This window comes from Bubalus kerabau, chromosome 18 (assembly GCF_029407905.1).
Source record: "Bubalus kerabau isolate K-KA32 ecotype Philippines breed swamp buffalo chromosome 18, PCC_UOA_SB_1v2, whole genome shotgun sequence".
NCBI classification, from domain to species: Eukaryota; Metazoa; Chordata; class Mammalia; order Artiodactyla; family Bovidae; genus Bubalus; species Bubalus kerabau.
Genome location: NC_073641.1, coordinates 33,254,448 through 33,281,499, shown reverse-complemented (window position 1 = coordinate 33,281,499; position 27,052 = coordinate 33,254,448). Strand labels below are relative to the sequence as shown.

General features: G+C 42.6%; 1 protein-coding gene and 1 long non-coding RNA gene across 6 annotated transcripts in view; one reads left to right on the top strand and one right to left on the bottom strand.

Moving 5' to 3' along the window:
* HMGCS1 (3-hydroxy-3-methylglutaryl-CoA synthase 1) overlaps positions 1–19,311 on the bottom strand; it is a 30,095-nt gene extending 10,784 nt beyond the window's left edge. Inside the window, exons 1-2 of one of the 5 annotated variants that reach the window (XM_055554441.1) lie at positions 19,248–19,311; positions 7,229–7,289 (exon numbers count right to left, since the gene is read on the bottom strand). In XM_055554441.1, the coding sequence (XP_055410416.1) occupies positions 7,229–7,289; positions 19,248–19,275 (89 nt within the window). In that variant the 5' untranslated portion in view covers positions 19,276–19,311. Of the gene's footprint in view, positions 1–7,228; positions 7,290–13,628; positions 13,771–19,247 lie in introns of those variants that run through there. The other 4 variants (XM_055554442.1, XM_055554443.1, XM_055554445.1 and 1 more) reach the window with 4 other exon arrangements.
* On the top strand, positions 13,969–16,788 carry LOC129632766 (uncharacterized). Its single transcript, XR_008704660.1, has 3 exons — positions 13,969–14,184; positions 15,749–15,925; positions 16,264–16,788. It is a non-coding gene; the product is annotated as an uncharacterized LOC129632766 (long non-coding RNA).
* Positions 19,312–27,052: the final 7,741 nt, after the last annotated feature.

Below are 27,052 nucleotides of genomic sequence, written 5' to 3'. Positions count from 1 at the left end.
AAAAGGGCCTTTAAAAGTTGCACTGTTGCCACACCAACGTTCAGTAGTGTTTAGATTCATTTACCAATAGTGAAAAGAAAATGTGCTAGCCACTCAAGGGTGTTGCTATGACCTATGGGCAAGTCACATAACCTATCAGAGCCTCAATTTCTTTAGAGGTTATTTCAATCAGAAAAAGAGAAATTACTCAAAATGTTTCTAACAAGGATGAGGATTTTAACATAGAGCAATGGTTACCACTCCGTTGGCCAGGCTACAGGAGCAAAAGTGGGGAAGATGGTTACTATTCAGACCCCATGAGCACACACTCCTACTGAGGCTGCACCTTGGCTGCTGAGTGAGAGCCAAAGCCCCACACTCTCGCCGCTGCTGCCACTTGCAAAAGGCAGATCCTGTATTTATGTCATTTTTCTTCTGCCAGTCTGCCAACACAGGTGGAGTATTGGCGATAATGAAATCACAGGCTATACCATAGTGAGTTGTTAATTATTGAAATCTTGAGAAAATATCTCAAGCAGAGAAGCTGTCCTTAAATCATGAGATCTACCCTTAGCCTGTAGGTTATCAAGATATGAGTGTATTAAAAGCTGAAAACTAAGCACCTGGAAATACAGTCACAAAATTTTAAGTTAAAGGCCTTAAGGGACACCAGTTGAATCTTCCTTCTAAATAAAAGAATCTTATTTACATTTTTTCACCCATCCAAACAATGACAACATGTTAAATGCCAAACATTCGGGATAAGTTTAATAGGAGGTAACCCTTGCCCTTTCTAATATTCACTGTCTTGTGTGATAGTAAGCTACAAATATAACAATAAACAGGTGAAACGATAGAGACAGTCCATCTCATTCTGTTAGGAGAACTACCTAACCCAACTGGGGAAGGAACGAGAAGAAAGGCTTCTTGGTCGAGTCTTAGGAATGAGTTGGAATAATTAGTAAAGCTCTGCAGAAGCAGATGGTAGTAGTTTTCACAGGATGGACAACATAAACAAAGGCACACCACAAGGAACCACGGAAAGTTACATTAATTTACTGAAGTGCAATGTGAGCCCAATGAGTAGATCAGGCAAGTAGTGGGTCAGGAGAGCTAGCTAAGGGTTGAGTCATAAAGGTTCTGGCATGCGATGTTAGCGCACTTCAGTATCATCATGAAGGCAGAGAGAAGCCATCAAAAGAGTTTTAAACAATATGGTTACATTAGGGTCCAGATCAATCTTTTTCCAATTCTGGAATCAATTTAGTGAGCGTCAAACGACATCTTTTTAAAACAAAATAGAAAAGAACAAAATATCAGATTGCATGGCACATAGTAAATGCCAAGAATTTTTCATGAAAATTTTGTTTTAATTATTCACACGTATTCTGGGTTGCAATACAACGTGGATTGCTTACTGAGGGTCACAGCCAGAAAAGTGTGAGTCCCCATTTTACACAGTCACTAGTGCTATGTGGAGAATGGATCTGAGTTAGGAAGTTGATATGGAAGCCCAATGAGATATAGCTCATGAAACAGAGCAATTACTGCATGAAGAGAAAAGGAGCAGCTTCAGAAAATTTTGGAAACAAAAAACTGGCAGAAATTGTGATTGACTAGATGGTAGGAAAAGGATGAAATATTTAGGGTAGATAACTCCCAGATTTCTAGCCTCCACTGTTGTATTTCTTGACAGAATCACTCACTGGCAGATACACTAAAGTGAGCAGAGAAGCACCTCTCCACTTTGTCCCATCTCTTCCCTCTTATAGGCAAACCCATTGATTTTATGATAATCTAAACTCGGCTACACTGAGGTTTAAATGAAGACCTAAAGGGACTATCTAATGTGTCACAAGGCATATTCTAAGTTTATAATAAAATATGTTTAAGTCATCTGCATAGTCCACAGAAAAGAACTCTAAAACTAGTGTTAAAAACAAAAAGCAGCCCATATACTTATAAAAAGAACCCCTCCTATATGCTACCCTTTAAAGCACCAAAACAGAGGCAGTAGGATTAACCACTTTTCCAGCCTTTCCCCAAGGTACCCTTCACATTCTTTTCAGCGCTTCAAACTGCTCTAAACATGATGAGGACAATATAATTTTCCCTGCCTGGTCCAATACCTTGCAGTGCTGTTGGAAATAAAGTGGAAAAATACATATAATCTGAAGATATGAACCAGTTTACGCCATAAAGCAAAGCTCTAATTCCAGAATTAATCTATGTTTATCATAATCAAATCAGCTCTGATTAGTTCTTATTATATGGTACTTACTAAATAAGGTTTAACTCTATTATTAAGCCTAATACTTCAGTATTCTTGCCTTGAGAACCCCATGAACAGTATGAAAAGGCAAAATGATAGGATACTGAAAGAGGAACTCCCCAGATCGGTAGATGCCCAATATGCTACTGGAGATCAGTGGAGAAATAACTCCAAAAAGAATGAAGGGATGGAGCCAAAGTAAAAACAATACCTAGTTGTGGATGTGACTGGTGATAGAAGCAAGGTCCAATGCTATAAAGAGCAATATTGCATAGGAACCTGGAATGTTAGGTCCATGAATCAAGGCAAATTGGAAGTGGTCAACAGGAGATGGCAAGAGTGAACATGGACATTCTGGGAATCAGCAAACTAAAATGGACTGGAATGGGTGAATTTAACTCAGATGACCATTATATCTACTACTGTGGGCAGGAATCCCTTAGAAGAAATGGAGTAGCCATTACGGTCAACAAAAGAGTCTGAAATGCAGTACTTGGATGCAATCTCAAAAATGACAGAATGATCTCTGTTCATTTCCAAGGCAAACCATTCAATATCACGGTAATCCAAGCCTATACCCCAACCAGTAACCCTGAAGAAGCTGAAGTTGAATGGTTCTATGAAGACCTACAAGACCTTTTAGAAGTAACACCCAAAAAAGATGTCCTTTTCATTACAGAGGACTGGAATGCAAAAGTAGGAAGTCAAGAAACACCTGGAGTAACAGGCAAATTTGGCCTTGGAGTACAGAATGAAGCAGGGCAAAGGCTAATAGAGTTTTGCCAAGAGAACACACTGGTCATAGCAAACACCCTCTTCCAACAACACAAGAGAAGACTCTACACATGGACATCACCAGATGGTCAACACCAAAATCAGACTGATTATACTCTTTGCAGCCAAAGATGGGGAGAAGCTCTATACAGTCAGCAAAAACAAGACCAGGAGCTGACTGTGGCTCAGATCATGAACTCCTTATTGCCAAATTCAGACTTAAATTGAAGAAACTAGGGAAAACCACTAGACCATTCAGCTATGACCTAAATCAAACCCCTTCTGATTATACAGTAGAAGCGAGAAATAGATTTAAGGGACTAGATCTGATAGACAGAGTGCCTGATGAACTATGGACTAAGGTTCCTGACATTGTCCAGGAGACAGGGATCAAGACCATCCCCATGGAAAAGAAATGCAAAAAAGCAAGATGGCTGTCTGGGGAGGCCTTACAAATAGCTGTGAAAAGAAGAGAAGTGAAAAGCAAAGGAGAAAAGGAAAGAGATAAGCATCTGAATGCAGAGTTCCAAAGAAGAGCAAAGAAAGATAAGAAAGCCTTCCTCAGCGATCAATGCAAAGAAATAGAGGAAAACAACAGAATGGGAAAGACTAGAGATCTCTTCACGAAAATTAGAGATACCAAGGGAACATTTCATGCAAAGATAGGCTCAATAAAGGACAGAAATGGTATGGACCTAACAGAAGCAGATGAGATTAAGAAGAGGTGGCAAGAATACACAGAAGAACTGTACAAAAAAGATCTTCATGACCCAGATAATCACAATGGTGTGATCACTCACCTAGAGCCAGACATCCTGGAATGTGAAGTCAAGTGGGCCTTAGAAAGCATCACTACAAACAAAGCTAGTGGAGGTGATGGAATTCCAGTGGAGCTATTTTAAATCCTGAAAGATGATGCTGTGAAAGTGCTGCACTCAATATGCCAGCAAATTTGGAAAACTCAGCAGTGGCCACAGGACTGGAAAAGGTCAGTTTTCATTCCAATCCCAAAGAAAGGCAATGCCAAAGAATGCTCAACCTACCGCACAATTGCACTCATCTCACACGCTAGTAAAGTAATGCTCAAAATTCTCCAAGCCAGGCTTCAGCAATACGTGAACCATGAACTTCCAGATGTTCAAGCTAGTTTTAGAAAAGGCAGAGGAACCAGAGATCAAATTGCCAACATCCGCTGGATCATTGAAAAAGCAAGAGAGTTCCAGAAAAACATCTATATCTGCTTTATTGACTATGCCAAAGCCTTTGACTGTGTGGATTACAATAAACTGTAGAAAATTCTCAAAGAGATGGGAATACCAGACCACCTGACCTGCCTCTTGAGAAACCTCTATGCAGGTCAGGAAGCAACAGTTAGAACTGGACATGGAACAACAGACTGGTTCCAAATAGGAAAAGGAGTACGTCAAGGCTGTATATTGTCACCCTGCTTATTTCACTTCTATGCAGAGTACATCATGAGAAACGCTGGGCTGGAAGAAGCACAAGCTGGAATCAAGATTGCCGGGAGACATATCAATAACCTCAGATATGCAGATGACACCACCTTTATGGCAGAAAGTGAAGAGGAACTAAAAAGCCTCTTGATGAAAGTGAAAGAGGAGAATGAAAAAGTTGGTTTAAAGCTCAACATTCAGAAAACGAAGATCATGGCATCCGGTCCCATCACTTCATGGCAAATAGATAGGGAAACAGTGGAAACAGTGTCAGACTTTATTTTGGGGGGATCTAAAATCGCTACAGATGGTGACTGCAGCCATGAAATTAAAAGATGCATATTCCTTGGAAGGAAAGTTATGACCAACCTAGATAGCATATTGAAAAGCAGAGACATTACTTTGCCAACAAAGGTCCATCTAGTCAAGGCTATGGTTTTTCCAGTGGTCATGTATGGATGTTGAGAGTTGGACTGCGAAGAAAGTTGAGCGCCGAAGAATTGATGCTTTTGAACTGTGGTGTTGAGAAGACTCTTGAGAGTCCCTTGGACTGCAAGGAGATCCAACCAGTCCCTCCTAAAGAAGATCAGTCCTGGGTGTTCTTTGGAAAGACTGATGCTAAAGCTGAAACTCCAGTACTTTGGCCACCTTATGTGAAGAGTTGACTCATTGGAAAAGACCTTGATGCTGGGAGGGATTGGGGGCAGGAGGAGAAGGGGATGACAGAGGATGAGATGGCTGGATGGCATCACCAACTTGATGGACATGAGTTTGAGTAAACTCCGGGAGTTGATGAGGTACAGGGAGGCCTGATGTGCTGCGATTCATGGGATCACAAAGAGTCAGACATGACTGAGCGACTGAACTGAACTGAGAGTTAAACAAGTGACTTGTTTCACTTCGGGGGGAAAAAATGTAGCTAAACTAAATTAATCCATACCAGTCAAAGTGAATCATGAAGTGAATCATGACTCAGACTTTGGTGTGGAAAATTTTTTACATTGTCTACTTCAGTCAACATTGCTCATTCTCTGAGGATTTTTGATAGCCAAAGTATTTTCATTACATTCTTGGTAAGTTAGTGACGTCTAAGTTGCTCAGTTGTGTCTGACTCTTTGCAACCCCATGGACTATACAGTCCATGGAATTCTCCAGGCCAGAATACTGGAGTGGGTAGCCTTTCCCTTCTCCAGGGGATCTTCCCAACCCAGGGATCAAACCCGGCTCTCCCACATTGCAGGCAGATTCTTAACCAGCTGAGCCACAATGGAAGTCTTGGTAAAACACCATCTAATTTGAAAATATTTACCTTTTGGTTGAAACTGAGGGAGAGTGAGAAAAGTAGAAAAAGAGAGGAATATTAATTCAGAAAGTAATTGGCTTCATGGCATTTAAAACAACAAAAAGATTGATATAGTTTCTGGTCTAAAATCTTTACTTTATTCTATTAAGTTGTGCTCTTATGTCGTCCTCTCAGATGTCCTCTGATATAGGCCAGACATAAACTAGAGGAAAAAAAAAGGCCAGCTAAAGATTTGAGATTTTAAATAAAAAGATGTAAATTTTCATTTAAAATTTCTTCTTTACAAAGAAGGAGAAAAATACACTTTTACCACAGAACTCTGTGAACCTTGCAAAGCTATCTTCCAACAAAGACCAGAAGACGACTCATTCTGTCCTAAAGTGAAAGCTCACCCCCTCTGGTGGACAGGAGGAGCTCCAGGTTCCACTTCCTTGTGAACAATTTCTGAAAGCTTCCTGCCTAGCAGGACACAAGATGGACCAATATGATCCGCTGAGAATCTTTTAAGTTTGTGAATGACAGACAGATGGGAAAAGCAAAAGGAAAAAAAAAAAAAAAGGCAAAAAAGCAGGCAAATCAGCTAAGGATGCTGATATAAGGGCAGACCTAGCTCCTCAGGGCTCATTAGGGAGGGACTTCGGCATCAGTTCCCAGGACCATGATGCCAGCCTCCTGAGCTCTCTGCCTCCATCCTTCCCCTGTCCTAGGATCACCTTTCTAAAATGCACATCTGACCTTTGATAAGATGCTATTTAAAACTATTCCAAGCCTCTTCCTTGCATTGCACAAGGAGCTTCTGGAAAGCAAGAAGTGTTACCTTGTTCATCTTTGTGTTCCTAGTCTCCAGCCCAACGCTTGGCATAGGCTAGAAGCTGGATGTTGAATAAATGAAATCCTACTAGCCTTCTAATCTAAAATTAGTAACAATCATAAGAAATCATAAAGCCAAAGCATAAAAAAGCAGAATCATAAGAGGAGCTCCATCATTACAGAAGAAAGCAATAGCTGCAAATAATTAGATTATTGGTTCAAACACATTTATAACTACTGTCCAGTCTCACGTAATTGTAAGCATTCATCCGTAGCCCAGATGGTTATCTTTTGAGGCTGTAATTCAACATGCACTATTGGTACACGTGCATACCTGTGACTGTTTCTGATTAAGCAGTTTATAGGATTACATTTTATTATCTACATTTATGTCCTCTTATGAGCGAACACTAATTTTGAAAATTAGTTTCTAGATTTTAAACATTAGTCTAATAAACACAAAATTAGTCTTCTGAAGCATTATGGCATTAATCAATATTTAAAAGATAAAATTCTATAATGGGTTTTAAGAATGTATAGTGCACACAATGGTTATTTGTCCTAGCATAAAAATTAAAATTCCCCCTTCCATTAGAGAGGAAAACTCTCCTTTAGCAGCATGACAGGATGCCATACCTGTGTGAGGGATAAAGAACTGCAGTCTCCAGGTCTGTCACTCTGTCTCCTCCTTCAGGCACTAGGAATTTCAAATAAGAACCTTTTTTAAAGTCATATATCAAATAATGACTGCAATTCAAAGTAAGTTAAAATAAACATTTCCTGATCCAATTACATTATATAGAACAGAATTTGACTTTGCTTAAGGAAAAAAAAACAATCCCAAAGAAAGGCAATGCCAAAGAATGCTCAAACTACCGCACAATTGTACTCATCTCACACGCTAGTAAAGTAATGCTCAAAATTCTCCAAGCTAGGCTTCAGCAATACATGAACTGTGAACTTCCAGATGTTCAAGCTGGTTTTAGAAAAGGCAGAGGAACCAGAGATCACATTGCCAACATCCAATGGATCATCGAAAAAGCAAGCAAGTTCCAGAAAAACATCTATTTCTGCTTTATTGACTATGCCAAAGCCTTTGACTGTGTGGATTACAATAAACTGTAGAAAATTCTCAAAGAGATGGGAATACCAGACCACCTGATCTGCCTCTTGAGAAACCTCTATGCAGGTCAGGAAGCAACAGTTAGAACTGGACATGGAACAACAGACTGGTTCCAAATAGGAAAAGGAGTACGTCAAGGCTGTATATTGTCACCCTGCTTATTTCACTTCTATGCAGAGTACATCATGAGAAACGCTGGACTGGAAGAAACACAAGCTGGAATCAAGATTGCCGGGAGAAATATCAATAACCTCAGATATGCAGATGACACCACCCTTATGGCAGAAAGTGAAGAGGAACTCAAAAGCCTCTTGATGAAAGTGAAAGAGGAGAGTGAAAAAGTTGGCTTAAAGCTCAACATTCAGAAAACGAAGATCATGGCATCCGGTCCCATCACTTCATGGCAAATAGATAGGGAAACAGTGTCAGACTTTATTTTTTGGGGCTCTAAAATCACTGCAGATGGTGACTGCAGCCATGAAATTAAAAGACGCTTACTCCTTGGAAGAAAAGTTATGACCAACCTAGATAGCATATTGAAAAGCAGAGACATTACTTTGCCAACAAAGGTCCATCTAGTCAAGGCTATAGTTTTTCCTGTGGTCATGTATGGATGTGAGAGTTGGACTGTGAAGAAAGCTGAGTGCTGAAGAATTGATGATTCTGAACTGTGGTGTTGGAGAAGACTCTTGAGAGTCCCTTGGACTGCAAGGAGATCCAACCAGTCCATTCTGAAGGAGATCAGCCCTGGGTGTTCTTTGGAAGGAATGATGCTAAAGCTGAAACTCCAGTACTTTGGCCACCTCACGCGAAGAGCTGACTCACTGGAAAAGACCCTGATGCTGGGAGGGATTGGGGGCAGGAGGAGAAGGGGACGACAGAGGATGGGATGGCTGGATGGCATCACTGACTTGATGGACGTGAGTTTGGGTGAACTCTGGGAGTTGGTGATGGACAGAGAGGCCTGGTGTGCTGCAATTCATGGGGTCGCAAAGAGTCGGACACGAATGAGCGACTGAACTGAACTAAACTGAAAGATTATAAAACTTTTTCTCCTTATTTTATTATCTCTTACAGTGGTAGTTTCAGTCCTGGTAATGAGTTGATATCTCCTAGAGTAAAGAGACTTACACGTTCAAGAGCTTGCTCTGCACTTAGGAGCTTGTGACTTTAATGACAGTCTGTGCCTTTCTGAGCTTCAATTTCCTCATCTGTAAAATGGAGCTAATACCTGCCCTCCAGGTTCATTGTAAAGGATGCTTGAGAAAATAAAATATGTAAAAAATATAAAGCACCAATACACTGATTATTATCTTAGTTCTTAGTATTTTTCAAACAAAAACAAATCTTTCTAGCAGGAGCTAATTACCTTCATTTATTTAATCTTATGCTCCTGGTTTTCAACATGGTCACTTTCACCTACCCCAACCTTTTAGAAAGTGATTTTCCTCTTAGAGCTTGGGTTAAAAAGGTAGATATTTGATATCAAGACCAAGGATCATTAAGCTTTATCATCATCTAAATTATGTGGAAACAAAATGGAAAGTGACCTTGGAGCATTTTCCTCTGTCCATTTACTTTGAAGGGTTGTTACTTGGAACAGTTCCTGCTGGACGCAAACACAATTACCTTTGTGCTCTATTTAATTGTTGGCAAATACAGCATCTGCCCTTGCCTGATTAACTGGAGAGTACTCTCAGATGCTATTCAGTAAAGCTTTACTGCTTTCACATAATTAGATCATTTAAGAGCTTATAGACTTAGTTCCTTTTACTTCATTAATCTCCCCCCACCTTAAATAGATTCTGAGTTTTATCGGAAAAGATAAGACTGCTGCTGCTGCTGCTAAGTCGCTTCAGTAGTGTCCGACTCTGTGCGACCCCAGAGACGGCAGCCCACCAGGCTCCGCCGTCCCCGGGATTCTCCAGGCAAGAACACTGGAGTGGGTTCCCATTTCCTTCTCCAGTGCATGAACGTGAAAAGTGAAAGATAAGACTACTGTATTCCAAAAACCTGATGACAGGATACTATATACAATGAGAAAAGAACTAATTTTGTGTTCTTGATTACCTCAAATTATGCTTTTGTAATCTGCAAATTGAGCTTTCCATGGAGACTAGTGGGGGGGAGCATGATCCCTCTTCTCTGAAAAATGTTGAAACTATTTAAATAACTTAATATTTCTTCTTGAAACCACGTATGTATATGCATTTGACACTATTTTAATCAAGGGAATTTCTCCTGAACTGCCAATATTTCTTCTTTCAATTTTGATTATTTTCATCAGGGAGGGAGCTTAGGTGGGAAGGCATAGAGCAAGCAGCAGGGAGAAGGGAGGGAGTGAACTCAGTGCACAAGAGAAAGCGAGGAAAGACACAGAAGATAAAAGAACCGCACAGGACTGCCCAGCTACTCAAGTTCTCAGGAGAAGTAGAGGCCTGGAGTAGACAGGAAATGGAGGCCGCAAATACGGCTTTGGGAAAGAATCAATACGAAAGGGACCTCCCCTCAACCCCGCAGCTTTCCATTCTCCTCTGCAGCTGCTAGGAGGCTTCTCTACCTGGACAAAAACAGCAGTGCCAAAGGCTCAAGCAGGTTATCAGCTTATTTCTAACAGGTCTCTTCAGAGCAAGCGATAGAGGCAAGCGGTATGGCTCAGGAGGCAGTTAATAAATCATAGGCATTTTGAGTTTGGCAGAGATTAAACCTGAAGATGGAAAAGGAAATGGCAACCCACTCCAGTATTCTTGCCTGGGGAATCCCATGGAAAGAGGGCCTGGAGGCCTGGATTCTATGGGTTCACAAAAAGTTGGACACGACTTGAGTGACTAGCACACACACACCTGGAGAATGAGACTGCCTAGGGCTAACCAACTTTCTCCTGGGGTTTATTCAGTGTTCTGAGTTCCTCCTCTGGCTCCCTTGTTAGCACAGATTCAAAGAGGTGGTCAGAGAAGTTCACCCCGTACATATTCTGGTACACAATAAACCACACGCAGTTACCTGCTGATCCTTTTCACCATTACAGGAAAGATATCCAGGAATCCTTCTTAACTGAGAATGAGCTGGCAACCTTTCCTCCTTAGGAGGGCCAGCAAGCAAAACTACTGTTAGGAAAGCCTCACTCACATCTGTACAACTCTGGTCTAGTTCTCTAAGAAAAAAATACAGACACCCTGCCTCCCCCCAGAGGTACTGGTCTGCTTATCAGTTACTCTACTCGTATTTCAAGGTCCTGTTCTAGGCTCCCTCTTCCAGGAAGGTTTCCTCTAGCTTTCTAATCAGGCCCTGCATTCACAATGACACTGAAGCCTTCAGAGTCTACTGTCAGCGGAAAGCTCGTTTCTGGCAGTTTTCTTAAGCATTTGGAATACTTAGACTCCTGTTGGGAGAAGGGCTATAATTTGATTCTTTTAAAATCCCTTTGAGATGCTGGAGTAAAGGGCACACAATTGCATTTTTGAGTGACTGAATTTGGAGTTATAATAACTAGAGGAAAAATCTTTTAAATTCAAGTAGTTACAGCAGGAACCCTCATCAGTGAATTCTTTTCACTATCCTTTTAAGATGAGCTGCGGCCCCAAATGGAGTCCAGAAGTTTAAAAAAAAAAAAAAAAAAAAAGGCTTTTCTCTGCTGCTCTTCAAAGCAAATGGTAAGTTTCAATTATTCCCTGAAAAATGTAAGGAATTCATATGGAATCAGAAGAGAACACTTGTTGGCCTTATGTCATTCCCAAATGCACACCCCTCCAGGTCCATGCCTTCCAAAGATGAAGCCTGTAAGCTCTGAAAGACTAGCTCCTCTACTGCTCTCACTACACTCGGTTAACAAGCAGCAAGCGGGCACTATCACAAGCCAAGCATTAGGATGACTACATTACTAAGAACTGAGTCCTATCGCCTTCCCATTAGATTGGATAATGTTTTTAATCTATACAACTGTCTTGAGAAACATAATATCACATCCTATGATGCTTGATTTTAATAAACCCAACATAAAATTAGGACTATTTTCTTTTTCAAATGAAACTAAAGATTCTCATATATAGCCCATTAAACTCCTCCATCCACAGCCCCAATGCATCTCCTGCATTCAGTTCTACTGGATTGCTGTTTTAAATAATGCTAGGGTCCCCAGGAAACACATATTACACCAAAATCAGGGTTTTGCATTTCCCGTGAGAATAGCTATCTAAAACATCAATCAAAAAAAAAAAATAAGTAAATCTCAAAATCAATCCCTCAGTTAAGAGAAACAAGATATAAAAGCACTCTGGAGAAATATTAAAAAAAAAAAAAAAAGAAAAGAAAAAACAAAGGCCCAGGATTAGTTCAACAAATGACGTGGACTTCTATGGCCCCAAACATAATATCCGTATAACTCACCCCATCTGAAACACCTTCCGAGAACTGGGGTTACTTACTAAACTAGAATTGAACTGAACTACACTGGAACTGATTTACGTGCAAATTTACAAACTTAGGAGAGAGACCTGCAAAGTTTAGACACACAGAAAATAAAGTCTTTCTCCTTTTCCATAAGATCTGCTATCCCTGCCCTCCTCATCCGCACAAAAAAATAACTCAAATTTAAAAAATAAAAACCACAAACTGCTTGGATATCTCAAGCTGCAAAGAACCATTTGGCCCAGATACAGGATAAGGACTTTCAGTTAGCCTTCTAACAGAAATCTGTGCAAAGAAGTCTAAACTCCACCTCAGAAGGAAAAATCTGCTTACTAGCCCTTCCTGTGTCTTAATCTTCTCATTTATCGTTCCATTGTTTTTCATAATTCATCCCTGAAATAGAGCAAATCTTACTCAGCGGCGGCTAGAACATCTCAGGTGCAGCAGGTTGGCAAGAGCATCAGTCTGAGGGAAGAGTTGATGCAGAGGTGAGCGAAGAAGCCTGTGATGCCCTAAACCAAGGCCGCCGGGCAAGTGTAACCAACAGGGACAGCCTCACATTACCTGTTGTCCAAAACCCTCCCCCAGGGTGGGTCAGCATAATGCCTTCTCTACCACTGGTCAAGGCAGTTCACACGTTTTTCAGACTCCATATATCGAGTTTTGAAAAGCCCTTGGTTCAACCCAAAGCCTACTGTGTGTGAAGCCCTATGCGTGCCTGCCCATTACATCATCATAACAAGTCAGGCTGGTTCTGAAGCTATTAATATTAGCAGGAGACACGGACTTTCAGAACACGGAGGAGACATATATATATGGGTTTAAAAAATATGGAGGCAGGAAGGTGGGAGGCAGGAACCTGTGATATTGGAAGCAAGCACAGACCGAAGCAGTCTAGAGTCTGAAGTACTCAGCCAGGTTAAACCGCGGTTGTGATGCTTTCTCGCACCTAAGCTAGGGAAGAAGAGCAACGCTGCCCACCTCCCTTCCTCCCACTCACTCTCTTTAAGTGGCAAGACGACACACCCCCTGCCAACCTGCAAGGCTCCAAGTGTGATCCTCCGCATCCTTCGGCGTCCACCCTCAAGCCAAGGCTCCAGGAACACCCTAGCAGGCCAGCTCCTTTCTCGTCCCCCTCATGTACCCACCCCCATCCCCTCAAGGTGGTCACAGCCACTCCCCTGGCACCTCCAGCTCCTGACCATGTCATCAGAAGCCTACCCTCAATACCCTCTCTCCTTCTCCCCTCTGCGACTCGCCTGCCCACATTAATGCCCCCGTCCTCCAGGACCCACCGCGGTCGGCCTCAGGTCCCTGGCAGGGGAAGCCCATGCACGGCCCCCGCTCCCGACGCCCTATCCTCCAAGTCCAGGTCCAAACCTTAGCCCTGACCCGGACGGAGCCGGAGCTCCTTCGGGCCTAATCAAGGACACCAATCCGTCGTGCCCTCACCCTGCCCGCGAGGCCTCAGCAGCCCGGGTTGCCTCCTCCACTCGGGACACTCACCCAAATATGACCGGGCGGTGGCCGTAGAAAGTGAACGACCAACGAAGGGGTAGTGCGAGCCACCTCCCCTCCGCCACTAGCTTTATAGCCGCGGACCCACCAGACTCCGGCAAGGCCGGGAGTCGGTGAGAGGCGGGACAGTGGCCCCAGCAGCCAATCGTGGCCGGCAGAGGAAAGCCGGAGTGCCCGCCCCCTAGTCGGGCTTCAACCAATCCGAAGGAAACTAGAGGAAGCACTAGCTGGAGGTTTTCCCTCGTGGCTGGAAGGACGGGGGAAGGGGCGGGGACAAAGCCGGAGGGCAGAGAAAATGGGGTGAGAGAGTGACGTATGGTGGCCCGAGAGCCGGCCTACCAATGACAGAGCGGCGAGACACGGCGAGAGCCAACGGGAGCGGAGTGAGAGGTTCTCCGGCCAATTGAAGCTCAGCGAGAGGAGATGAGAACCAATGAGGCCTCCGCGTCCCACCACTGGGGAGAGGTGGTCTAGTGTGGGAGGCAAGTTGGTCCCTGCTGGAGAGTCCGTCAGGTTGCCTAGCAACCAGAGCTAGGCTTCACCTGTAAGATTTCTAAAATACTTGATTTAAATTCAATCTTAACGTTTTCTAGTTTCCTAGAGCAGCCAGGCGTGCCCACATACAAGCTGGAGCATAATACATCACCAAGAATTTGTAAACTTATTCTAAATACCAGATTTGTAAATAATATTGTAACCTCTATACAAACGAACTAAACCTAAAAGCATGTTGGTTTGGGATTAGACACCAGTGAGGAGGGTAAGGGGCCTTGCCTAAGCAGGGAGTTTGTCCTAATTCTTGGATTTTTGCTAGCCCATATCATAAACTCTGAGGAAAGTGGCTCCACCTGGCCCATTCTCCACTGTATCTGCTGAGCTTGATATGTGGTAGTTGCTGAATAAAAGGTTGTTGAAAGAAGGAAGGGGTCTCATAATTCTCAGTATAGCAAACCCACAGGATAAGCACCATCTAGTTCCCCCAGGAAAGAGAGAGGAGCAATTCAAGCTGGAGGAAAACACTGAAACACTGGGAGAATCCAAAGGAGGATAATTATGGCCTTAAGTAAGACTCTGCCTCATCTCCTCAGATAGAGAAACTGTAGTACTTTGGTGGGAAACCATGAGAGTTTCTGAGTTGTTTGTGTCTCCCCTTCAGTTTCATTATGACACAGGAATGCTGTTGATAAGGGGTCACTGATGATTCGATACATCACACAACTACTGTTATGTGAAATTTCTTATCCACTATAGATAATAACCTAGTAAGAGACATTCTCAGCAGGAAAGTGGCAATGGAACCACTGTGGAGTGGTGGCGGCATAAGTTACTTGGGGGAGAGGACCACTCAATAATGGTTATACTCCATAATGTTGTTCATGACATTCGTTCTGTTCCAGAACCAATGTCACTGATACCTTCATAAAGTAACTAGGTGATAGAGACACCACTTGATTGTGACCAATAGCAATTTGAGGATGGGATTTAAACATTTTGTACATGCTAAAATTTACTGAAAGACATAAGGACAGACACTAGAAAGAAGACAGCTTTGTCCTTAGAAAAACATTTTTAGCAGTAGAGCAAATGTTTCCAACTCCAGGAGTACACAATAGGAAATAATTAGCTAAATAGTCTTGAAGATTATTTTGCACAACAAGAAATTCCCACAAAGCCCAGACTGCCTTTTTGATTGACTTAATCTCCAATTAAGCAAAGTGAGCATGGTTGTTGATTATTGGGAAGTCAAGCAATAGACAATGAAACAGGTTAATAATTAAATATAGAACTTGTCAATTGAATTTTAAAACACAAGTCTCTGTGATTCTGTGAAATATAATGGTAGATTATACCAGGCTACATATACATTAGCTATCCGTGCAACTGAGGACAAAATATACATACATTTATTTTGGTTGCAAGTATAAGGATTTTTGAGCTACAATTTGACATAAGCATGTCATACTTGAATGTGCATTTTTAAGCTTGTTAATATATATTTAATTATATTGTTTCTAAATTTAATGCCAAGTAGTGTTGGTAAATCACTGTAGATGATATATAGCAAAGGGAAAGTATACTTTATTGTTCTGCCCTCCCTACTTTGAAAGGAACAAACTTTAAGAAGCAAGAAAAGAAATATTGCCTGCCATATCAGTAAACAAAGGATGTGGCAGTAATCACTGATTGGAGCCAACTGCCATACATGAGCTGGTGAGCCCTGAAGGAACTCAGGAAGGAAAGAATACCTGCCAACTGTAGCCATGTGACTGCAGCCACTCCCCATGGTGAGCCCTGAGAAAACTCAGAATTTAAAAATACAGAATACTGAGATTGCTGAGCTTGCATATCAGAGGAATAATTTCAGTGAGTCCAGACTCTTGCATCTTCCCATACACAAAAAAGCCCTAACTTCCTTAACTTGGGATATCTGTTTTTCTTAACAGTAAACTTTGGAAGTTCTAACTACATGGTCTTTGTTGCAAAACTTCTGTATAACCTGGCTCCCCCATTGATGCCTCAGAGCAGTTTTCTCAGGGTTTCTTAAGATGCTGCCTCCCAGGATTAAAGTCCTAAAAATTCCTACCAAATAAAATATAACTCTCAACTTTTATGGTGTTCCCAGGTAGTGCTAGCAGTAAAGAACCTGCCTACCAATCCAGGAGACATAAAAGGTGGGGGTTCAATCCCTGAGTCGGGAAGATTCCCTGGAGGAGGGCATGGCAACCCACTGCAGTATTCTTGCCTGGAGAATCCCATGGACAGAGGAGCCTGGAGAGCTACTGTCCACTGGGTTGCAAAGAGCTGGACACAACTGAAGTAACTCAGACTCATGCATGCTCAAGTTTTAGGTTCTGAATTTTTCTTTTAGTCAACAATGTAATGATAACATTTAGTATTATAAATTCATCTCTTGAGCAAGCATTTACTTTTTACTCTGTGTCACGAATTGTGCTAGACCTATGCTGTCCGATAAGGCAAGTGCTACCTATACATAGCTTGTGAGCACTTGAAGAGTGCTAGTCCAAAGTGAGCTGAGCTGTACTGTAAGTGTGAAATAAACACCAAGTTTTAAAAACTTAGTACAAAAAAGGAACTCTCACTAATAATTTTTATATTGATTACTTGTTGTAATGATACTTTAGTTATATTGTGTTAAATAAAAATTATTATTAAATTAACTTCACCTGTTTACTCTTAGTTTTTTGCTTGGCTGCTAGAAAATGAAAAACTACACATGCAACTCCACTTATGACCCCCAATGAGCTACAGTAGAAAGATACAATTGAAAGACAGATTCTGTCATTAAACTGTTTATAGTCTAAAGAGTGAAGGAGAGAAAAATAAAGGGCTAGGTTTCCAGCCACTGTCTCACTAGATAAAGGTCAGGAGAGGATGGAATAGAAGGAATCTTTGGATTTTTCAGTTAAAGGTATCTCTGTCTCTTCAGCTTTAAGCAGCTTTATCTCACTTAAATATTTTGTCAGTTCAAAAGTCAGTTCCCTATCAGGGCTCTATCTCTTGAAGCCCTTTTGCTTGGCAAGATGGCAATTGCCAGGGCTCACCAGGTTGTTCTACATCAGAAGAGGGCTCAGTCCTAGCTGTGCGTTCTTGTACTGGCCTCCCTTAGATGAATAGGACTTGGCCTTGGTATTGTCTCGTGCTGCAAAATCCCAGAGCTCACTTTCATTTATACCCTACCCAGTAGTATGCACTCAGCAGCCCACTACTAGGCTCATTCAGCCCCTTTTGCAGCAAAACTCCTCAACAGTGCCAGCCAGAGTTTCAGCTGTCTTCTTTCCTCTGCATGGCATGAGGCACCTGTAGAGATAATCCTTCTACATGACTTAAGAAGCTGAGGGAGGCTTAGGGCCTAGTCCCTACCTGACTGTAGACTCACAGTCTGACAGACTGACAACAGCAATTCTGCTGCTACAGCCAGAGATTCTCCTCTCACCAGAACCATCTGACCACCCCTCATGAGAACTTGATTGAGAACCCTACTGATTTAGCACTCCCACCCACAAAAGCCATTCCTGTTTCCAACACTACTCCCCTCCAGGGTTTTACTTCTTACTCTTCTCACCTCTGAAAGGGTTAGTACCATTTGAGAATCCTGAAAAATATTTTTAAAATAGCATAATTAATAATTATAATACTACAGTTCAAGTGCTACATAAAGAAGCATGCCCAAGGACTTTCCTGGCAGTCTGCAGGGGACGTGGGTTTGATCCCTGATTGGGGAACTAAGATCCTGCATGCTGTGCAGCACGGCAAAAAAAAAAGCATGCCCAAACAACAATGGAGGTCCACAGAAATATCTAGTCAATCCCGGTGGTTAAGGCAGGCTTTCCAGAGCAGGTGATGTTCATTCATTTATCACATTCAGGAGTCTTTACTGAGCACAACTGTGTGCCAGGTTCTGTTCTAGGCTCAGGGGATTCTGTGTGCTAAACAAGACAGACACAATATCTAACACAGTCAAGTTTGGTTTGTGGAGACTAAACATTATGTGAGAAAATAAGTTGCAGTATCATCAGGTAATGATAATACTATGAAGAAAATAATGCAGAGTAATGAGACAGACACTGGCTGTCGGATGGGAAAGCAGTCAAAGTGGTTAGGAAAGATCTCTCTCTGAAACAGTGACACCTGGAGGATAAGAAGGAGATAACATATGAAGCTCTGGAGGTAGAGTGATGCACAGGGAGGAACTGGCCTCAAAATAGGAAACAAAAGCCCCATGTGTCCAAGCTGAGTTTTGAAGAACTAAGAGGCTATCTAGGTTGCAGACCAGAGGGCAGGAAGGAGAGGAGTGGGGAGGAAATTTCAGGAAAAGGGATCCATCGGCTATATATGCAGGAGCTGCAGCTTTAATCAAGAATGATAAAAATAAGTGGAAATTATGATAACAGTGAGATCTCCCTTGAGCTAGATTTTTCAGGTAAAAGGAGTGTTAATGGATCAGGGTTAAACATTTTTCTCTGTGTTATTGGGAAGAAAAGGAGTAAGTTCAATGGAACTTCCTTCCCACACTGTGATCTTGAGGGCAGTCTGTAGCACCCTTGTCAACATCTGTAAAGAGAATTTATTGAGCATCTACTCTCCCTTCATTTAACCCCACTGAATAACCCCCAAATTACAAATTTGGAGATTGAGGCACTGAGTGGTTAGGTAGCTTGTTGCAAGTTTATTACAAAGTAACAAGCTGGGATTAAAACCTAGGTCTAGCGACTTCCCTGGTGACCCAGTGGTTAAGAATCCGCCCTGCAATTCAGGGGATGCAGGTTCAATCCTTGGTTTGGGAACTAAGATCCCACATGGCTCGGAATAACTAAGCACGTGCACCTCAACTAGAGAGCCTGTGCACCACAGTGAAAGATCCTGAGTGCTGTAACTAAGATGCAACAAAGTCAAATAAACAAATACTAAAAAAAAAAAAAAGCAACAAAAAACTCGGGTCTTAGGATGCAAAACCCATACTCCTTCCACCATTCTATGTACAAAAACATAATTGTACTCAAAGTTAGAGTGAAGTGGTAGATATCAAATAAGGAAAGGTAGGTAACTTCTCCTAGGACAGCACTTATTACGCTTGGGGTATCTTACCGTAGTACAGGTTTGGTGCTTGGTTCATGAGCTCAGCAGACCTCTTTTATCAGCTTGCTAGAAGTAAGTCCTCTGAGGAGTGTACCACATTAACCAAGTTGATAATGCATAAAATCAGAATGCCAGCCTATTAGTTATAGTACAAAAGGGACCACAACCTTCAAAGTCTACGTGCCTCACCCTCTAGATTACACACAGGAAGTCAAGTCATCCTCAGACGATTGATTGGTAAACGGAATTGGGAAGATGTTAGAAAGAAAGCTCTTTCATGCTATTGGGTTAAGAAAACATGAATTATCCATTTCTCAATAGAATGGTCTTCCCTGTAGGAGGGGACATATGCCAAGGCCATAAACCATCAATCGCCTTCACCCAGGCCCCTTTAAGACCTGCTTTGCTGATGAGACTAGAATACTTGAAATTTACTCCTAAACTCTCTTCTTCTGTGGACTGTGCTTAATCCAACACTGTTTGCCTTCGAACCTATGGCTTTCCTTTTTACAAGTCCATGGCAGATCATCTCCTTCCAGAGTTCAGTTCTCTAAACAAGTCAGTATAATCAATCAAGTTAAAGTCAAGTCTTAATTGCCTTAATTCTTTCAACTAACTTTTTCTATCTCTGCTCTGGTATGTGTCAACTTTCTAAGGCTAATTCCACTGCAGATATTCTTAGGGGGCGCCTCACGGCAGACTCACCTACCTGGCCCACACACTGCCTTCATTCTCCCTCATGGTGGGGTATGGAAGGTACATATTAACAGCATCCAGCCCACAAACAGCCTGAAGTATGCAATGCAGTTACCAGTAAGTAACCAGTGGCTTCTAAACTGGTGAAAGAAAACCTTTCTAAAATCAACCACCACCTGCTTTACCTTCACAATCTAAAAAAAGACGGGGTGCTGAGGGTAGAGAGAGAGGGAGGTCAGAGTCATCAGCCCTGGGAGGAGGCCAGTGTTTTGGGAAGAAGACAATTTCTTCCTGCCCTGTGGAGGAAGGGAGGGTAGGTCTTCTTTTATCCATTCTGCCCCCCACCCCCAGGTTAAATCCAGGTTTGGGGTTGTTGACAAGAATCAAGCATTATGGGGGAATGCAATGATCATAATTAGCTTTAGCCTCCCCTAAAAATTGGATTCTGTTCATCAGGAGGATGGAGCAAAGGACTGAAGATAGGCACGAAGGGTATCTGCCAATGTGGGGGAGTCTCCAGCTGGAAGCTGTTCCATTCGAGCACCCACACTTCCTACGTGTGGATGTAGGTCCCTGGGGCTACACAGAGGCCCAGCAATCACAGGATTCTGCCAGCCAGGCTTGCAGCTTTATGGCAGTTCATTCCTTTTAAACCGTAATTGGAGGCTGGTTGATCTGATATGGAGACTCCATTTATTAGTGTATGAGTCACTGTTCTGGTTGCAAAGAATAGAAACCAACAGGAACTAGCCTAATCAAATTGATTCACATGAAAAATCCAGGAGGTTGGTTTTGTTTCAAGGATAATTTGATCCAAGAAGTCAGTCGATGTCTTTTATTATTTTTGTGGTCTCCATCTTTCAAGAATGCTTTCCTTGGAGCTGGCATTTTTCTCTGAAAGTCTCCTTTCTTGCTCGAGATTTCCATCCTTATAAGGTTAGCAGTTGGAAACAAGACAGAACAAGTCCTTGTTCCCAGCTATTTTCTAGTGGAGTGGGCTAAAGCAAATGCATGGGCTTCCCAGGTGGCTCAGTGGTAAAGAATCCACCTTCCAGTGAGAGAGACGCAGGAGACTCCGTTTTGATCCCTGGGTCGGGAAGACCTCCTGGAGAAGGAAATGGACGGAGGAGCCTAGCGCGATACAGTCCAGGAGGTCGAGAAAGAATCAGACACAACTGAGCCACTGAGTATGCACTAAAGAAAACACAGTCTTGTGTGTTTCCTCCACTCTCAACACTCTGCTATAACACAGCTTCACTTCTGAAATCAGACCTGGGTTTTCTACACATTAAGCTAGTCTTCAACACCAGCTGGGTGCCCCACAGTTTAACTCAGTTCTACAGGTTAAGGGTCTAGTCCCACAAGACTGCCCCCCAGCCCAAACCACTTCAGACACCAATCACATGTTTAGGTGGTTAGCTGTGTTTCTGACTTGCCAGCTATGAATCAGAAATTCCCATTCTGCATCCTCAGGTTCAGTTAATTTGCTTGAGTGTCTCATGGAACTCAGGAGAATATTTTATTTACTGGATTACTAGCTTATTACAAAGGTTAGTAAAGGATACTCACCAATAGCCAGATGAAGAGATGCACAGGGTGAGGTCCAGAAGGGTCCCACATACAGAAGCATCTGTATCCATGGAGTTTGGAGTGGGCCAGCCTCCTAGCATGTGACTATGTTCCTGTTCACCAATCTAGAAGTCCTCCAAATCTTATCCTTCGGGAGCTTTCTGGAGACTTCATTTTTTAGGCATTGTTGATTAAATCATTGGCTGCTATTAACTGAATTCATTACCCAGCCCCTCTTCCTTCCCCAGAGGTATTGGGGGTAAGTTCTGAAAGTTCCAACCTTCTAATCACCTGGTTGGTTCCCTTGGCAACCAGTCACAGCCTTAGATGCTTTTTAAAAATTCACTTTATTAATATAAACTCAGGTATGGGTTGAAAGAGGTTTGTGATTGAGTAGCAAGATACCTTTATCACTCTTATGACATAGGAAATTCCAAGGGTTTTAGGAACTCTGTGCCAGAAACAGGATGAAGATCAAAAATATATTTCTAATTATGAATCACTATCTCAAACATTCAGAGGCACCAGGTAAATATATATAAATAAATCCATAATAGGATGGAATATTTCCACATTGCATATTATTAAGAAAATAAACCAGGACAATAAGATAGAAGCTGATTGGCTGGGAGGAGGATGGTGATACCTGAGGAAGTTAGAAAAAAAATTCATTTCTAGGACAGCTGATCCAGGAAATCAATGATGAGAAGAAGCCAGCCATACGAAGCTCTGGATATTGCAAGAACAACAGCCAGTACAAAGGTTCTGAGATAAAAATAAACTCTGCCTGTTTGGAGAATGGACAAAAGGCAAGTCTGACTGAGGTGAGTTTTGAAGAACTAAAAAGAATTAGCCAGACTTAGAACCACACATTTGGAGAAGGCAATGGCACCCCACTTCAGTACTCTTGCCTGGAGAGTCCCATGGACAGAGGAGCCTGGTGGGCTGCAGTCCATGGGGTCACTAAGAGTCGGACACGACTGAGCGACTTCACTTTCACTTTTTCACTTTCATGCATTGGAGAAGGAAATGGCAACCCACTCCAGTGTTCTTGCCTGGAGAATCCCAGGGACGGGGGAGCCTGGTGGGCTGCCGTCTATGGGGTCGCAGAGAGTCAGACACGACTGAAGCGACTTAGCAGCAGCAGCAGCAGAACCACACATTTAACCAGAAGAGAAAAAGTTATCTTAAAAGTAACAGTGGAACTTGAGAATAGGGGGAAATGTGGAAATTACAGTCAGTAGCTTAAAAATCCTCCTGTGTGGGGGTTTTTCCTCTTCTCTGATCTGGGCAGAAAAAATGAGTTCAATGGCATATTCCTCCCTCACTGTGATTCTAGGAGTTACTTGCCAATCACATGAAAACATTTTAATACCAGCCATCATTTATTGAGCATCTACTATTTTCTAGGCATTGTAATGGGCAACTTAGGTACATTATCTTACCCACCAACCTGTAAGCAGATAGTATTCCCAATTTACAAGTGAAGAACTGAGCCGCAGACAGTTCTGTGTCAAAACTCACTCTCTTTCCACTATTCTGTGTACCACTCCACCCCTCCAAACAAAAAAAGCACAGTTGTGGCCAAGGACAGAGTGAGGTGGTAGACATCAGAAAGAGGGAAGGTGAGCAGCTTCTCCAGAGATGCCACACAAGCCCAGTTTTCATTTCCTTTAGAAACGGTACATACTCAAGGACTTGGCACTTGGCCCTGGGGGCTCAGAAGCCAACTTCTGGTAAAAGGCACAGAAGTAAACTCATCAACCAAAATTCTGATGTGTATTATAGTCAGAATGCCGGTTTTAAATACGGCTGCCTAGAAAAGCACAGAAAAATATAGTCTTACATGTAATCAAGAATGCGTGTGCCTGTGTGCTAAGTCGCTTCAGTTGCATTCAACTCTCTGCAGCCCCACGGACTGTAGCCCGCCAGTCTCCTCTGTCCATGGGATTCTCCAGGCAAAAATACTGGAGTGGGTTGCCATGCCTTCCTCCAGGGGATCTTCCCAACCCAGGGATCAAACCCATGTCTCTTATGTCTCCTGTATTGGCAGGTGGGTTCTTTACCACTAGCACCACCTAGGAAGACTGTAAACAAGAATAAGAAATGCCAATTCACAGATGTTTAAAAATCACTTTTTGGAAAATATCTTTGATGCTTGCGGGTGTGTCTTGTCCAGGAAGGATGTGTTTCCTTTCTTTTGGAAAAGTGCAAGGAGCTCTAAACTCTCCCAGCTGCCAGCCTAGCAGATGAAATGTTATTCTTCAGAAGTTATTTTCAAATACTGTTTATATTCTCTTATAATCTTACTCTGAAAACACATCCCCAGTTGTAGCAACTGTTAGGATCATTGGGATAATTATGGAACAATATGCTCAGAACAGTTATCAACATGATTACCAAATCTGAGTACTTCAGAAAAAGACAGAAAGGAAAAAAAAAATGAGAGCTTGGTGGCCATTTTTGAATATTGGCTTGAGGCTCACTTTCTGAACTGAGAAAAGAATGTTAAAGCACTGTCTTCACATACTGAATATGTCCAGTTTAAAAACTAATAAAAATGTATGGTATAACTATTAATATTTCTTGGTTTACATATTTTTTTGATTTGCAATTGGAATGAAGGTAAACATTTATTGCTGTATTAACTTTTTATCTTATGGACTTTAATTCTTTAAAAGTCACACTTTGTGGGGCGTTCTCTGGCAGTCCAGTTGTTAGCACTTGGCACGTTCAATGCTGTGGCCCTGGGTTAAATCCCTGTTGGGGAACTAGGATCCCACAGGGCTTGAGGCCAAAAATAAGTAAATAAAAAATAAAATTCACTGTGTACTTTTTAAATTTTATTTTTAATTGGAGGATAATTGCTTTACAATGTGTTGGTGAAATCAGCCATAAGTACACATATATCCCGTCCTTCTTGAACCTTCCTCCCACCGCCCCCTCCATTTCACCCCAGTAGGCCATCACAGAGCACCAGGCTGAACTCCCCGTGTTACACAGCAGCTTCCCACTAGGCATCTATTTTACACACAGTAATGTATATTCACTGTATATTTTTTTTGAAAAGTCATGCTCTGTGTTTCATCTCTCTGGTGATCATAAAGCTACTACACAATACAAAATTGTGGGTTTAAGCAGGACCTACTTTAATCCATGCAAACATTTGGTTAATTGCTCCAATGCCAAAAATAGTTGGTTATCTGCGCTAACGCAAAAAAGGACAGTGCACATTTATCATTCTTTCCTCCTTACTTCTTAGCACGTAGACTTCTTTCCTATAGTTAGGGAATTCCCCATGAATGTTTCTTTATGTCTCCCCCCCCACAATCAGATGAGAACAGCAGGTAATCACTGTTCCAGAGCACCTAAGAGTTAGGGAGAAAGGCATCCGTCAGGTGCATCCACCTGGGACTTGAGTCTGGAGCGAGTGCTGCAAAGAAGTGGAGATCTGATAGTGGCTGGGCCATGGGTTTCCCAAGGGCGAAGTCCAAAAGTGTATTCATGATCACTTCCCGACTGGCATGACTCTGGCTGTAGTGCTGACTGGCTGACCTCCCTTTCTGGTTTGAGGATGGGCTAGTTCAGAAGGAAAGGGAACTCGAAAGCATGCAGGAATAGCAGAGAAAAGGAGCAGCCACCACCCTCAGGGCTGAGAGAGAGCACAGAAGGGGAAGCCCTGCTCCCCCAGGCTGTGATCCCCACATTCTGTTGGAGAGAGCTTGGCTGTGGCTCATGGAAGGACAGAGAAATCACTGTGGTGCCAGGTCTTTTAATAATTTGCTGGAAATTAACTGTCTGGAGTGGTGGGGAAGTAGTCAGGGCTCACCAGAGGCACTGGGCTACAAAACTGCTCAGGACTGGGGAGCCAGTATAGGGGAGTGGAACAGCTACTGGCCTCTGGGGGCCACCCCCATGCACCCCACCCTCCCACACCCTCCACCATCCCCCATGCACCCAACCTGCACCCTTACTACCTGCCATGCACCCTACTCCCCACGCCCCCAACCACCCCCCATGCACCTCAGCCCCCCATGAACCCCACCCCACACACCTCCCATCACCCCAGGCACTGTGTCCTTGAGAGCCACACACAGAATTAGGATGTAAAAAATCTTTTTCCTCCTCCAATGTCTTTCTAGCACGCTCTCTGTTGAGAAAGCTTAACATCATGGCAGCTGGCAAAAGAAAAGTATCTAAAGGTACCAGAACTGTTTTCAAAGAGCAAACAAAAATGTTGCATTTGTAGCCAAGAAGCAGCAAATATGTAACTGGCATACCTTGATATTAATTTGATTGTATTTTGTGGTGATATCAAGTCAATTATATTTTATGACACTCTTAACTGCTTTAAAAATTCAGGGTAATTTTGCCTGGTGCCTGGTTTCTTAACTACAAAGAATATCAGGAAAATATTGTGATACATCTTGCATATTTTGTGTGAAGTGTCTATCCTTTGTGTGTGTGTGTGCTCAATTGCATCCAACTCTCTGAGGCCCCATGGACTGCAGCCCACCAGGCTCCTCTGTCCACGGGATTTCCCAGGCAAGAATACTGGAGTGGGTTGCCATATCCTTCTCCAGGGGGTCTTCCCAAACCAGGGATTGAATCTGAGTCTTCTACATTGGCAGGAAGATTCTTTTACCACTCTCAGTGGTCCCACTGAAGCCCCACCTCACTTGAGGGAAGGAAATCAAAGCATACCTCCCTCCAAAGAAAGTGTCCACACTGTATTGTTTCTTAAGTCCTCCTCTGTCAACGCATCAATATCCTTTGTCAGGGTTCAACCAGAGATAGAGAGATAATAGGAGATGTACACAACGAGACTAATTCCAAGGCATTGACTTCACGTGGTTGTAGAGGCCAATCCTTAGGGCAGGCCTCCTGGGAGGGCAGGCTGGAACTCCCTGGCAGGAGCTGAAGCTGTTCTGCAAGGGGATTCTTCAAGAAGCCCCACCTGTGCTCTTCAAGCCTTTAAGCTAATTGAATCAGACCCACCCAGATAATCACCCTAAAAGTCAATTGACTTTGGATTTTAATTACAACTACAAAGTACCCTCTCAGCAACACCTAGATTAGTGTTAGATTGAGTAACTGGGGACTGTGGCCTAAGCTGACACATAAAACTGGCCATCACACCCTCATTACTACGGCTTGAATGCTTTTGGAATTCTGAAACAAGTGCTTTAGTATTTCCCTCGAAAAGCTGGATCTTATTCTAGCGCTCACTTTGGAATTTTCAGTTATATCAATTTAATTTCCTTCTATGACCCCTTGATGCCCAGCATGAGCAAATGAATAGTCCAGGGACTTCACCAGCAGTCTGGTGGTTAAGACTCCACTTTCAATAAAGGGGGCACAAGTTCAATCCCTGGTCAGGGAACTAGGTCCCATATGCCATGGGGTGGAGCCAAAATTTTTTTTTAAAAGAATGAACAGAGGAGCCTGGTGGGCTACAGACCATGAGGCCACGTGACTTAGTGACTAAACAACAATAAAGGAGCCTCTTATAGTTTCCTGACCCTCCCAGTCTTCCCATCATCTTATTC